At 38.3% G+C, this 16,559-nt stretch overlaps 1 protein-coding gene across 1 annotated transcript in view; it reads left to right on the forward strand.

Moving 5' to 3' along the window:
* Positions 1-6,611: 6,611 nt before the first annotated feature.
* LOC139720409 (integrin beta-1-binding protein 1-like) overlaps positions 6,612-16,559 on the forward strand; it is a 30,808-nt gene continuing 20,860 nt past the window's right edge. Inside the window, exon 1 of the mRNA XM_071631770.1 lies at positions 6,612-6,816. Coding sequence (XP_071487871.1) covers positions 6,646-6,816 — 171 coding nt within the window. The 5' untranslated portion in view covers positions 6,612-6,645. The remainder of the gene's footprint in view (positions 6,817-16,559) is intronic.

Genomic DNA, 16,559 nt, shown 5'->3' on the forward strand with positions numbered 1-16,559 from the left:
CTTATAAATAGACACACCTGCCACATCATCAGCAATTCATTAAATTAACTTACGGACAAAAATTAAGAAAACGTTACATCTAATTCATAAAATTAATTGCCTTTTATTCAAGGGGAAAATCTCCTCTTGTTCAATCAATTTCTATCAATGATTACTTGACACTGGCGATTCAAACACTATTACACAATTTAACTGGGCATGCACATTACAATCTCATCTCGGTTATTGTACTTACATACAGCTTCGGGTGCAAGTGCAAAAAGGGGGGGGGGGGGGTTAATTGGGAGGGGAAATTGTCCGTGGATTACTGCAGTCATTTACGGAAGTCCTTCCTTCGCTCAGTCCTTTTCGCTGGCGCTACATGTAACTCTGCTGATGGCTGCCTTCGTCGCCTTCGACCCGTACCGCTTCCGTCGCACCGGCGGCTCGTCGCAGCATCTCCCTGACGGCTGGTGTGCGGCTGCGTCGATCTGGCTGTCTGGGCTTCGCTTCACTTGCTCCTCGGCCTCATCGGGATATTAGTGGGCATCAGGGGTGGGGGTTGTGCACAATTCACAATCACTTTTTACACGGCAACTCGTCGGACAGTGGTACGGACAGGCGTTCCAATTCGAATCAGATTCCGATTGTTCCGCTAATTATATTGTCATTCGGAATTGCAAGCCGTTCCCCACATCAGAAATTAAAGTTCGGCCCACGGCACTACATCTTCTACGTTCAGAAAGAAATTATGCCAACGGGCTACATCTTCAAATCTGCTGCTCTGAGGACTTCATCTTTGCTAAACTTAAATATCTGACAGAGTTCTCTCTCGAGCCGGGCAAAAGTTCTCGCAAGAATTTGCTCGCAGAAGTCTCTCCCAAAATGTGTGCGGAAATCCGGGCGAAATTTCCCCCAAAAGTGGGTGCCGGAAATTGTCTTGAAATGTCTGCAGAAATCTATCTCGAAATGTGCAAAATTCTCCTGAAAATCTAAAATTCTTCTGAAATCTCCCTACAATGCATGCCCTTTTAAACTAACCCTTAAATCCCTCCTACAATTCCATTATCCAATCATTTTAATTAATTTCCCACACCTGAATTATTGACATCCCTCTTTCGACCAATCCGCTTACCTGTCCCCAACTTGACCCTCTCCTCTCACCTGCGTAACCTACCTGCGTTTCGAACCCAACCTGACACTCTCCCTTCCTCCTAATATTTATAAAACAAAACCTAGCTTCGCTACGAGCCCTTTAACTTACTCCTCCAGTAAAATTCCAAATTTAACTCGCACTACCACAATATTCTCGTTAAACACCTCAACTCCTCGTCAAACATCTACTCCTAACATCCTGCCGGTCCTATCTATTTCTTTATTCCCTTAAAAATCACCTGATGTCTATCAAATGTCCTTCTTCTTTATTCCCTTTGTCTGATTCCCTACACTGTCCTACCATGCCCTAAGCCCGCTGTCTGAACCTTATTCCCTTCCCTTTTATTCTCTTTACTCCTTCACCCTGTGCTTTGCCCTATCTTCTTCCTGACCTTCTAAATTTTTCTTATTCTCTTTATAATACCCATCCTATTCGGAAGCCCCCTATTTTCTGCTCGTTACATATATATATATATATATATATATATATATACTGTTATATATCAACATGACTGTAGTCTCAATGATGTCTATCATTACCGATTACCGATAAAAACGGTAACGTTTCATTCTCTCTATAATGTGTATCTCACTTTGCTATATACTATAAGCATATATACGTTCTAAAAACTTACATCCCATGTTCATCATCCCTGGATCGTAACAGGTGGCATCCATTGTCACACTCTCTTCCTGCCATTGAGAAGCTCTATAGCAAGTCATTAAGACAATCCTTTGTTCGTTGCCCCTCCCGCTTGCCGAGGTTTTTATTGTTCGTCAACAAACGATCGCCGCGATTCAAATTGTCTTCATCGTGCATCTCGAAGTGGCATCATCATTGCGTGATCGGAGACAATGAGGTCTTAATCTTTTACAGGCGGATGGTTTCAAGGGACGCCTTGAATTCTTTCGTGGATAGGAGATTGGTCCTGAATAGAACCTTCTCTATCTCAACGTTTCGGTAAGCATGTCCTTATTAACCTTCTTTTAAATTTGCCGAAACAACCTGTAACCGGGACAGACACTCAGTTCTGTCTCTCTACTTTAACGTTAGCTACAAACGTTATCTATTGTGGTTTTTGTTTTCCATACATGTCATTATGCTTAAGAAAAAAAAAAGGCGTAATGAAATGAAAGTGATGCTAATATATAATTCTGTTAGTGTGAATGAACTTTTGAACGTGTCTAAGTTGTTTTTTTTTTTATATGGTATATTCCAGACCAAAAATTCACAATGTTTACTCTTCATCTTCGTAACCAGCATGATACAGCGTATTCACGAGACCTCGCAAAAATTATAACGGCAACAGACCCCGTATTCTCTCATGTCATATCCCTATAACATTGAAGCGTGTCAACTTCTTCTGAGCATGCACAGTAACAAAATGATTTTTACAAGTATCATCGTTGGCATTTTGCGATTTTGTCTACTTTTATGCCTTAAACCAAAACCTCGTAAAGCGAATGTAATTGCAGAATAAAACCAATATAACAACAAGACTCGCTGTATACCCGGTACAGACAATGCAGTTCTGTCTCTTTAACGTTAGCTAACGTTAGCTAATGTTGTTTTTTTTTTATACATGCCATTAACTATAAAAGGCCAAAGGAAATGAAAGTGATGCTAAATGTGTGTTGGTTACATGTGCACACAAAAATCAGACCAAAGTTCACAATCTTTACGCTTCATCTCGTATTTAACACGATATTCACGAAATCTTGTTTTGTCTACTTTTATGCATGATACCAAAATCTTGTGAAGCGAATGTAGTTACAGAATACAGACCATTGATAACACAGAGAAAATTCGCTGGGTACCCGGTAGACGTGCATGCAGTTCTGTCTCACTAATCTAACGTTTATAGCTATAACGTTAGCTATTGTGGTTTTTGTTTATCATACGTTTTTCTATGTTTAGGAGAAAAGGCAATATGAAATTAAAAGGGATGCTGATTATGTGTGTACAAATATAAGACCAAAGTTCACAATCTTTACGCTTCATTTTCGTGTCCAACACGATATTCATGGAACCTCGCAAAAATAATGGCAACTCACCTCGTATACTCTCTACTCTCAAGCACTAACGTTAGCTAATGTTAATACTGATGCGTGTCAACTTGTTCTATAACAGCATGCATAAAAGTAAACAAAAATCGCAAAATGCCAATTTTGGTACTTGTAAAAATATTTCATTTTGCGTGCTCTCATAGAACAAGTTGGCACGATTCAGTATAACGTTAACATTAGCTAACGTTAGTGCTTGAGAGTAGAGAATACGGCTTGAGTTGCCATAATTTTTGCGAGGTTCCGTGAATATCGTGTTGGACACGAAGATGAAGCGTAAAGATTGTGAACTTTGGTCTTATATTAATTTTGTACACAAATATAAATTACTCACGTTCAAACGTTCATTAAGAGAATATTACGATCCCTTTAATTTCATTTTGTCTTTTCTCTTAAACATAGTTAATTGCATGTATGAAAAACAAAAACCACAATGGCTAACGTTAGTTAGCTAACGTCAGATTAGTGGGACCAGAACTGCACGTCTCTACCGGATACCCAGCGAATTTTCTCTTTGGTATCAATGGTCTGTATTCTGCAATTACATTTGCTTCAAAATGTTTTGGTATCATGCATAGAAGTAGACAAAATCGCAAAATGCGAATGTTGATACTTGTAAGAATATTTCATTATGTATATGCTCTAGAACGAATTGACATGCTTCAGTATCAAAATTAACGTTTGCTAACGTTAGTGCAGAACTGCCTGAGAGTAGAGAATAACGTTAGCTAACGTTAGCTAACGTTAGTTTTTGCTTTTCTTACATGGCATTGCCATTAACTGAGTTTAAGAGAAGAAGACAAAATGAAATTAAAGTGATGCTATAATGAATCATTATGTCGATGAAGGTTTGAACGTGTGGAGTTATAAGTAAGTACAAATATCAATCTAAGACCAATGTTCACAATCTTTGCACTTCATCCGCGTATCGAACGCGATGTGCACGGAACTTATAGAATCGAAAATAATGGCAACACAACCGTATTCTCCAGTCTCAAGCACGATGAAGCGTGTCAATTGCATGTAGCATGCATAATGAAATATTTTACAACTATCAACATTTGAATTTTGTTATTTTTCTACTTTAATGTCTGATACCAAAACCTCGTAGCGAATGCAATTGCAGAATAAAACCCACTGAATTCGGCCTACACAGAGAAAAACTCGCTGGCTACCCGGTAGACATGTAGTTTTGTCTCTCTAACGTTAGCTGATTTGGTTTTTGTATTTCATACATGCCGTTTACTGTTTAATAGAAAAAGGAAAATGAAAGTTTTTTTTTTTCTCGGTATAGGTATAAACATAACTATTTGCAATTAAAAGTGAGTCTTTATAATATTCAGTCATTCTACCGTAGCATATAAATAAACTGCAAGATTAACAGCGTATTGAACATGCTAGGCACGTTTACTGTCAAGTTACACCCGGTACCCGCGCGCATAAATAAATGTCATACTGTTATAATTATATTTCTTCGGAAAACCTGCAAATAATGTCCTGTAAATACTCAGTATAAACACTTTTAATAGCTTGGCGATCGTAAAGAGAGAAAAAAATAAAGTGTTGGTGCACATTGAGAGGTATAGAATTCATTTCAAAATTACGGGACCGACGCTCATCCACGCTTCGATATCTTCTCAGCAGAGAGAGAGAGAAAAAATGCCTTAGCTAAACATAAATACTTGCCGATCTCACAATGAAGATCGGAAACGACATCGAAATAAAAAAAAGACAGGGAAATGTCCAAAAAAAAAAATTAAATACTCGGATCACCTAATAAAATGGCGATACACTCGATCGGTCTGCCCGGCGAACCGCCGCTTTTCACCCCAAGTATCGGTTAGGCCTCACATTAGTTCTAACATTAGGCCTAACATTGTACTGTCATGCTGAAAGTACAGTTCGATTTGATTTTAACGAAAGTAAGTAAGCAGTGTATGATGTTTTCTTTCTCTGGTGCATTGTACATTCTTTACGAATGTACTGTTTCTGCTGAAAGTACAGCTTGGTTTGATTTCATTATAATTATGTCATGCTAAATCGTGGATTTTGTAATACATGTGATTTGATTTGTTGTGAAATTGTTTTGAATATGGAATCAATAACAGATTATGGGAAAAAATTAGTCATATACAAACGTTGATAATGTTTTTCAGTACACGGAACGCTACTTTATATCACGGAGGTCGCTGGGCTACCGAAATACATTGACATTGTATCAGTATTATTATCGTTGGGGATATTTTCCGTGGGCATCACTGGTACGTCTGGCTTCACGGAACCCCCTCCAAATTACATAATGATACAAACTGAAGGCTAAGTACATTGTACAACAGGTGGGATGCTCTAGCACGGAAACCGATTCGCCCGTAATCAGTTACTAGTTCAGAAGCGCCGCACGTGCGCGTGACTACACGACACACACATGCTGTTGGCAGAGCTAGTACTTGGTACAGGTAGGTGGAAGTATGTGGGAAGGGGATTTCCTGCACTCAACACGTTATACATTATGAACATTTCACTGTCAAGATAGATCGTTGAGTGTACGATTTATTGTACTGTATCTGTATGCATCGTGAGTTTGCAAACAGTGTCGACGAGCGCGAGCTGGTAGCTGTGTTTTCCATGAAAACTACACCCAAATCTTCGCTTTTTCGAACAGTCGATGAGCGTGACTGCCGATGTGTTTATGAGATAATACATACAATGTAATAAGATTAATTTTGCCGATCTATCACGTCCGTATAGTCAGTGTAGGGACAGTGGTGCATCCCGCTACGCAGCGTTGTAAATTATGTCGGCCTTCCGTGTGTCTCGATCTCCGGAGCTCGGAGGAGGACCGTAATATTGAACAGTAAAATAAAACTCCAAACAGACGAAATTCTCCGTCTAACGTTAGCCCTCACTACTCCTACATTATGAGCAAACGTTAGTTGATATCGATAGCTAACGTTAGCTATCGATAGCTAACGTTAGTCAGCTAACGTTAGTTATCGATAGCTAACGTTAGCTGACTTCCCGGCGGCTCCGTTAGCTAACGTTAGCTAACGATAATCTCCGTTAGCTAACGTTAGAAGTGAAACTTTATTGTGACGGATACTGTACAAGGGATACAGCATGTACTTTTCTGAAAACTGCAGATTCTCACATTTCATATTATGATATAAAAAAAAAAATACACCATGAAATATGTGTCAATAGGAAGATTTAGTCCTTGGAGTGAACACTGTTCTTGGCTCAGACCCTACACTGTACTGTACATGTATACACAAAATGAGTATTAATTAGAAAAAAAAAAATAAAAAAATGTTACATCCTTGTTTTTTATAGGTCACAACAGATGGTCCTTCCCTCGTGATATCAGCTGGTTTAACCCACCTCTCTTAGCCCACACATACATGTAACTGTGCTGAAAGCAGCACAGATCAACAGTGCCCCCATGTGTTCATGAGCTGCTGCGCTGGGTGCTCTATGTTCAAGAGGCGGCGCGACGGCGGCGTGACCAATCACCCGGTGGCGTCAGTAGACCAGAATGTGCTCCATCCCCGCCCTTCCTCGCTGCTCCAAGAGGATCCACATCTCAGCTACCCCAGCAGCAACAATTCAGCACAAGTGAGGGTGAGACTCGCCTCAACAAATAGTTTCCTTTTTTTTTCATAGACATCTTTTAGAACACTCGCACCTCTAATATCAGAATTGGTTTCTCTTTCTTACTGTAATCCACAAACTGCATCAATGGTTCAGACTGTGTTTCTTTGAAAGATATTGAACGAAAAGAAAAACAGGGGTTCATTTCAGTTGCTCCAAAACTACATTAGCTCGATGTTACAGTGTATGTTACAAGATTTCAGTTGCCTGTTTCTTGTACATTGCAGTTGCTCTAAGATTTCAAATACATGACAGACATAACTTATTTTACGGTGCACATGAAAAACAGATGGACACTAAACAAACATGCAAACAACCAAACAAAGTTTACAGTGTTTTCTCAGACATTAATGTGCATAATTTGTATTCAATTGATGACAAACATTACAATGTAGAACGTTAGAGCGTGTGACAAAATTGCAAACAAAAAAGAAACGAGAGAGAGAAAAATAAATACCAGAGAAAGCAAACAAAACATAAAATACTGAACATTTTTGTGACTGCTTCAATTTTACAATACATGTACAAAAATGGGTGTAGCAACAGATGCATGCAATGGGCAGTGGAGACTGCTATCTCATGTGTGATTCTCATTATCAATTCTGTATTATGACATGACAAAGCCATATTTTTGATTGCTTAAATTTGCGTCAAGTTTTCATAATCTGTCTCTGGAAGATATTGCATGGGAGCATCGACTCTTCGTATCTTGCTCAAGTCGATGAAAGCCCTTTCTTTATGTGAAGCATCCATGAAGTGATGCCTTTGGCTTTTCACCTACGGAGTGTATAATGGGAGAATACTGTACACGTGTAGTGTACTGGGAATACACATGTATGATAATAGATGAAATTGTTTTTGTTTCTATTGGGTCGTGAATTCTTCCCATCACAAAGCATGATAAAGATAATGGGATATTGCCTTTCTTTTAAAAGTATAGCATTATTTCATAATAGCATGAAGTCCTAAATTCATAACTTTTCATAATAGATGAATCTTTAATTTCATGTAATTCATTCACTACATTTATACATGATTACAGATGTACATTGCACATAACATATTGTGTATTGCCACATTTTTACTCCTCAAAGTGCATGCCAACTTTGTAATACACTTGGATGATGTCAACCTTGAAACCTGAGTAAAATATTTACACAGCATACCAGTTTGCATTGACACCTTTGTATTAAAGAAGAAGAAGAAGAAGAAGAAGAAGAAGAAGAAGAAGAAGAATGAAGAGAAAGATATACCCAACTGCATAGAGTACACTGTATATGTACGTAGATTGTACCTTAATACTATTTGTATACTTGGCCTGCATGAGGTCGAAACTCTAAAATTAATGTACTGTACCCTGTAGGTGCACATCAGTACACAGTACCATCAATTTTGATTTCTTAAAAGCTGCAATTAGCAGGCAAAACCTGTTGGGCTATTCAGAGAAACAAGCTAAAGAATGCATGGGTGCCTTTGAGTTTACAGACATGATAAAAGAAATCATTAGGGTGTGCAATGAAACTACGGTACATTTTCATGGTTTGATTGTGAGGTCATGTGTGTTATCTGATTATCATACATACAGCTTTGTACATGTAGTACAATATGTAACAAGAGTTTGAAGGGCCAGTCCTCTTTCCCACTATAACACATGAGATTATGTGTACACCGGTGTGAGACAAAACTCTTCTGTTTCAAGCATGTGTATTTCCTCTGAGTTTGAAATCAGAAGAAATCAGGGATCTGGGCTGCCTAAACTTCGATTCCGTCTGACCGGCCATTAATCCCCGCGGAAATGGACGGGAAATCCATCCCCCGAGCAATTCTTCTGACTTGCCAGCGCGCCTCTCTCGATCCATCCATTTCCTCCAGACGAGGCGCCTAATTGCCCGTGGTCAGTGAGATATCAGGGCCAGTGCTGATCTACTATATCTTGTTTCGCCATCCGGCCACATCTGAGTCTTGTTAGCAGGAATTGATTTACGATGGTGGTGTTGCTCAATTAGTCAGGTTTTTTTTTTTTTTTTTTTTTTTGTGGCGACCACAATTCGGTCATTCTTGAAGGTGAGCAGGAGTTCCGTTGCATTTCAGAAGAATTTGGATGACTCTAAGAGTTCCAACACTCATTTGTTAGCCTCGTATTCTACACACTGCCTACAGCTGTACACACGTATGTGTACATTTACCTGTCATTTCTTTACGTAAAATATGAAAATTTTCGTTGCCCTAGTAATGCAGAACATTTTGTACAGGAAGGATCTCCATTTTGATAGGCTACTCATACTACAGTGAAGAGATCTAAAGTGGTTATGTCTCTCAGCTATCAAAACCAAGCATTAATCTTTTTTTTTATGTTCCCCATTATACAAATTTTAGCTTTGTACTGCACATATTACAACTTGTATTTTAGTAAACATTTTTTGTCCGTGGACTTACTGTTATGCGCATGCATTGTAACAGTAAGTTCATGGACAAAAATGTTTTTTGTTTTGTTTTTGGTTGTACTTTGTTTGTTTTTCTTTTTTCCCCATCTGCAATAAAAGTCAAGTCAAATAAAATCTCATTGAATTATATCTTTCTTTTTTTTTTGGGGGGGGGGGGAGGGGGCTGGATGGACAGTTTGTACCTCAATTCTGATTCATTTAGCAAAAGCTGGCAGTGTGTTAAAAGTGATCTCAAAAGAATTATGGGAATTAGCTGAAGTAGCAAGATCTTGAAACAACAGGAGATACAGGTGTATGCATTGCATGATATCTTTACATTTTCCACAGTGCTTTTGTAACTTTGTAGTTCAATCATTGTTTTGGTTTTGTTTTTGTTGTCGTCGTCATTTTTTTTTTCCATTGCTTACCATAAGCTTGAATACCTGTAGGGATGTGCAGACTTATCAGGATATGATTTAGATTGCGCTGTAGCGCCCTCTTTTGCTCACTTGCTGGTATCACTGTGCATGCACTTTATTGATGTGACCCCTGATTCCTTGCCTGTCCTTTTGGCTACAGTACTAAACATTGTTGCTGGCATCGCATAATTTGTCTCAAGTAGTCTTAGAATTTCTCCAAGAGTGTGCCATGTCCAGAAGTTGTAAATAGAGTGATTATAGATTTTTTTTAAAACACACTTTGCAAGGACTATCACACACATTGAGGGTAATATTAAAAAGTTAAATTATCGTTGTAACAAACTCATTCTGATGTCTTTCTATACTTCTGTCTTCTGTATATATCAAACATTTTTTTTTCACAATATTTTGAATCAGTATTAAGTTAAGGGAAAACATTGAGGCTGTCCAAGTGAGCTATACATGTAGTTCATACAATCTTTGTAGTTCATATAAAATAGCTTTCCTAGTCCCATGATTATGAAATGACTCTCTCTGATAGTTCTTCCCCTTATTCCACTTATGATATTTTATCTGTGTCATAAATTCACTGTTACCTCTGCATCAATCCTGTAGTCTATTGAGTTCTCACACATCCTTCTAAGGCCAGGAAAGTTGTGGTAAAATAGTTTCAAATTTGTGACTAGTTTGAAGCAGTTACCAATCTGTTACATATGCTTAAAATCTAAGGGGTGAATGTCACTTCTGGTTCAAAATATTAGAGAAGTGTTTGGTAAAAAAAAAAAAAATAATAATACAAAATAACTGAATGAATGAATGAATGAATGAATAGATAGATAGATACATGTAGATAGATAAATAAATAAATAAATAGATAAATAAATAAATAAATAAATAAATAAATAAATAAATAAGTAAATGAATAAATAAATTAATAAATTAATTAAATGATAAAAAAAAGAAAGAAAGAAAGAAAGAATGAAGGAAATAAGTAACTAAATAAATTTGAAGTGAATAAATAAATAAAGAAATTGATTAGTTAGTAAATGAATAAATAAAAATGCAGCTCAACATCAACATCAGCCTTTTCAGTTTTAACTTTCCAGAAGGTCACTTTTTATCTTGTTTGCTTGAAGGTGTTTTGCAGGTTACATTTTTTTATTTTATTTATTTATTGATTGATTTTTATTGATTTTTTTTTTTTTTTTTTTGGGGGGGGGGGGGTATTAAACCCCTTCCCCACCCCTATAAAAAAACATCAACAACAAGAAATGAGCAATTACAAATACATGGGAGCTCAAGAAAATGCAGTCACATAAAAGATTAGGGGAATAGAGTCCCACTCTAAAAAGCAATATTCTGCAGTGCATTGGTTCTGATAAAAACCATTTGCACCAATCTTTACATTCTATCATATTTGCACTAATTGGTAAAGGAATTTGAGTGCCAATATTCAAACCTTATCTATTTATTTGCAAGTATTCATTTTTTATTTTTTGGAAGATCTATGCAGATTGTGTAGATGAAATTTTAGAACATATTTTAGAATGTTAGATCGAATACATTTTTATTTGTTTTCATACGTTCAGAATTGAGAATAGTCGTATTGATATTCATAGTATGGGTAGTACAATAAAGTAACATAGCCTATAGAAAATACATGTCTCAGGAAGAGATGGATATGAGAACAAATCTAATTTTCCCCTTCATATTTGTTTTACCCTCCCCCCGGTCAGCTTTATTCAAAGAGTCTGGAGCTAAGACTAATGGCACACTTCCCCCTTCCCTCCCCTCCCCTCCCCTCCCCCCCCCCCCCCCCCCCCCCCCTTGAGTACATCCACTGTAGCCATCCCGATCCATCCTAGCCGTCCCTCTGCAGTCTGAATTAGCATGTATGCGCGGAGCCGCATAGACACCTGTTCCCTTCAGCTTTGCCGGGAGGTGGAAATTCGAATCACTGTAGGGGAGTGCTAGGATTTCCTCCAGCCAACCCCTTGCGTTCCTTGGGGACCGGGGAGGCCTGGTTAGCTCTTGTCGCCCACCGTTGGATTGGCTAGGAGGCTGATAAGTGCGGTGACAAGATTTTTTAGCAGAGAGAAGAGAGAGATCAGAGAAGGGGGGAGGGGGGAGGGGATATTAACTGAGTTGATGAACTCTTATGCCAACACTGCCCCCTCGTGCTAGAGTCAAGAGTAGTTAGGGGTAAACGCTATGGGCACGCACATGATATGCACAGAGTTCTTCTTTGGTGCCCATGTACATGTACATGACCGTGTGTGTGTGTGTGTCCTAGTGGTCTGCCAAAATTTGAGAGCAAACTGCCAGCTGCAATGCTGCATTGGCTGTGATCAGTCAGCCTAGTCTACCATTCTAGCCTGGTCTTCCTACGACGTCAGATCCTACCATAGTCCAGGAGTGGAGTTCACGCTAGTACACCCTAGTCAATTGTCCAGGTGGTGTTAATTGTACAGTACGCCAGTTTAAAACCACCTCTGCTCTTTGGTTGCAAGACAAATGCAGCCACTGTTTTAAAATATGCATAGAAGTCTTGCATTGATCTGTGCACTGGTTATTGCTCTTTGTCATTTGATTGCGGACAACCAGAAATGATGCCTGTATCATTAGACTAACAAAGTCAAAGTGGATGCAGTTTTGGGGGAGAAAAAGGAATATTTTGGGACACCTGCCCTTGCGAGTCTCGGGGATCTAGAGAAGATAAAGTAAAGACTGGGATGAAATCTCGCGAAGTCACTGAACTCGAAGGAAAAGTGCAAGCAGCAAAGTCTCCTGCATCTTGTTTGTTTTTTTCCTTTGTTGAAGAAAAACCCAATTTCGATTTTTTTTTTCAAATTTAATTGTGACTTGTTTTATCAGAAAAAGGTGATGCTCATTTGCTGATCCTATTTTGCCATGGATGCACATTTTTCTGTGATATATCTGGAAAAGCGGCGTGACTCGGAATTTCCAGACGGATTAACCCCGGGCCACTGAGGCCGCACTTGGGGTTGTCAAGCTTCTTCCAGTGGCATCTGGCCACCCTTAACTGAGATACAAGCACTCTAGCACTGAGTTGCTGTGAGGGGGAGTGGGAGGGATAGAGTAAAGCCGCCGAGACTTGCAAGTCGTGTCGTCGAGCCAGCAGTGGCAGCAATCCCTATCACACAGTACATCAACCTCTCTTGTGCCTCCCGTGGCGGCGTTGTCGGGACCATCTGTGATGCGGACGTTGTGAAGGGGGACGATGTCTCAATCATGTGTCGTGGAGGTTGTTGCGTTCAACTTCAAGGCCCGTGGGGTCATCTTTGCGGTCCACCCAGGGGTAATTCATGACCAACTTTAGCATGCTTGCAGTATTTTGAACAGTTCTCAAGGAAACTACAATATTGAGGGAGACACTGTTCCACTGTTGTACCATCTGAGCCTTTTTTAAGATCTACTGTTTGTGTATTCAGTGATATAGAATTTGAGGAATTCGAAACAAAATTGATTTGTCCTTTTCTTTATCTGCTTTTTGTGCCTCCTTCATTTTAATACAAACGTTGATCTTTGCGTCAAATATAGCCATTTGTATACTGTCTCAATTTCTTGATTTTTATTCAGTTTTGCACATTTTATCCAGGGCTGCCAACTCTCACGCATTTTGGTCCTTTCTCACTCTAAAACTTTATTTCATTCGCATGCATTTCTATTGATCTCACTCATTTTGACTCCTAAATTATAGCATTGGCATATGGGAGTCTCACTCTCAACTAGTTTCCAGTGTTGGCAGCCCTGTTTTATCTCAATGCATTGTATCTTCAAGATCAGTATAAAAGCATGCACACATGTATTCTGAACTTGCACTCATTTGCTACTTAGCAAATGAGTGCAAGTTCAAAATGTGTGCATGCTTTATCCCGACAACCTAGCCCATATTTTTGCTCCACCTGCTTTTAGAGCAGTAACATTTTCTTGTCTCAAGCCACTAGAGGGCATGGTGCCAAAATATGATGTTGCTACAATTTGTAATTAAGTCAGACAAGGCTCTAGGAAGCTGCACAGTTGTCATGAATAACCTTTCTTGTAAAGAGTTCATGTACATACTCTGTAGAATCCGAATTCATTATCAAATGAGACTATTTACAGTGTAGACTTCTTCGCTGTGAATTAAGTGTACACACTCTGATGATTAATGATCATAAATACATGTTTGTGCATTGCTGATGTCCAGTCGCTGTATCAACAGTGAGAGGAGAATTAAAGGGAAGATAAACCCCAAGAGCAATGTGGATTGAGTGAAAGCAGCAACATTAGTAGAACACATCAGTGAAAGTTTGAGGAAAATCGGACAATCGATGCAAAAGTTATAAATTTTTAAAGTTTTGGTGTTGGAACCGCTGGATGAGGAGACTACTAGAGGATATGACGTATGAGTGGACAACGATACAAAGAAAATATAAAGGAAATTCAACAAAAATTCACTTTTCTAGAATTATGAAAGAGCAATGGACCAACCGCTTTCAGAAAGCAGGGGGAATAATTGCTACCCTTAACATATGTCAATATCAAGTTGGTGGAATTTGTAATTTTCATGAAAAATTGATTTTTGTAGTATTTTCTTTATATTTTCTTTGTATTGTTGTCCACTCATACGTCATAACCTCTAGTAGTCTCCTCATCCAGCGGTTCCAACACCAGAACTTTAAAAATTCATAACTTTTGCATCGATTGTCCGATTTTCTTCAAACTTTCAATGATGTGTTCTACTAATGTTGCTGCTTTCACTCAATCCACATTGCTCTTGGGGTTTATCTTCCCTTTAAGTGATAATGAGGTTTTGAATATTGACTGACAGCTGCATTTTTTTGTGTGTGTTTACACACACTGTATAGCAAGATCGTTTATCTTTTTTTTTTTGGGGGGGGGGAGGGGTGATTATTTGTTAAATGATGGAGTGGCATTCAACTTATACTGTTGCTTTATACATCTTCAAGCAAAGTTTTGCAGCAAAACAAGCATGCAGGTACACATGTTCGTTGGAAAAGGTAAATTAGATTTAGAAGTGCCAAAAGTACCCACAATTATGAGGCAGAAAAAGCACAAAAGTTGATGGCAGTATTAGCTGAAATCTGTTGATGGAAATAATTTTCAACTCTGTATGATACTAACAAAATCTAAATTTATGTCCCAGAATGCAGACACTGATTGTGTATCTAGTTTTGGGAACCTGGTTCACATGTACAAACTGTATGTATACTGGTGTACTAGGTTCCCTTGAGGAATGAGTTACAACATGCAAGACCAAGCAGTGTCCTACATGGATATTATGTGGTGTACATGCACAGTGTTATTACAAACTGTATACATAGTCATCTAGGGATTTATGTTCACAAACCACAGTCAGCCACAGGGACCTTGGATTTTATTCACAAGACTCTCAGCATGAAGAGTGAGAGAGCTATACAAAGTTCTGTACATGATACAGTATGTAGAAAGAGGAGAGAGAGGGGGAGAGAGAGGTGGAGATGGCAGGAAATTTGCCAAAATTAATGAGAAGTTCCAACAAGCCAGTAGAGCAGCGACTCATCCTGTGCCGCCGATTGAGATGCCCTTCGCTTTTGCCTGTAGCAGAAAGAAGGGGTATTGGAGTGTGTTTTTTGGCAAAACAGTTGTCTTGAGGATACCATTACAATGGCATCAACAATGATGTCAAAATATATTCTGGCATTCATATGGTCATAATATAGACTGCATTGTAGGCTTATTTGTAATTTCCTTTTCTTCTTGAACTTCTTCTTCTTCGTCTTCTTCAATGGTACAAGGTTTGTAATTATTTTCAACTGTTGCTTTGAATGATAAACAGTGCTTTACTCTTTTAGAGGGATACATTGTACTTCCCCTGGCAATTTCCTTTATATTATTCAGAGATGCCACACTGCAAAACTTCATTTGTCACAACTTTTGAAGGGATTGTAAAGTTTTAGTTACCTGAAACTTTTACTATAATATTTTACAGTTCTGTTTGTACTTTTAAATTGAATTTATGCGGATCTTTAGGTACAATTGTAATCTTCTCCTTGTAAAAGGAGCAGCCTCGCACCATTCATGTTATATATACAGTCATACCCTGACAGATTTACAATGAAACATGACTTGCCCAATTTTACTTCCAAAAATACCACAGTCATGATACAAAAGAGAGTTGGGGCCCACTTCATGAAAGTCTTTATGAGGAACTGTGAAATGGGTAATTCCATTAAAAAGGGTCCCACTAGTTAACGGGATAGTACAGTATTGGTGGACATGAGAATTGGGCTTTTAACTTTTTGCGAGATACAAAGAAAACATGTGTGAAATACAATCAGTACAGAGCATACCATTTTAAGAGGAATTCAAAGTTTATTTGATGAAAATCGGGTTTGGAATGACTGAATCATCCAAAAACAAAGTAAAACAAAACGATCACAATAAAGTGTGGGTCCCACTCTTTATTAGAGTCGCTCTTTTTTGGATATCTCAGCCATTTCAAAATCAATTTTCATCAAATAAACGTTGAATTCCTCATAGAATTACATGCTCTTTCATATTTCATAAGAGGCTACTCATTATCTCACAAAAAAATTTTAGAAACCTGAAATTAGGTCTCGACCAAAACTGTACGATCCTTTTAAATGCCCCTTCTATTTGCTTCATATTGTCATTGCTTAAAAATTACATACCCTAAATCAATTTTACTTCTGAATACTCTTATTCAGGTAAGTATCTTCCTTTTCATAGTAAGATAGAAATTGCTTCTTCAAAGTTCCACATGAATTTTGACAAAAAGTGCAAAATCACAACGTTTTTGGGCAAAATTGTGTGACATTTTACTGTAACACCAGTTAGACAGATT

This window comes from Diadema antillarum, unplaced genomic scaffold (genome assembly GCF_040938485.1).
Source record: "Diadema antillarum isolate AM-2024a unplaced genomic scaffold, OU_Dant_1.0 scf00000128, whole genome shotgun sequence".
Taxonomy (NCBI): Eukaryota; Metazoa; Echinodermata; class Echinoidea; order Diadematoida; family Diadematidae; genus Diadema; species Diadema antillarum.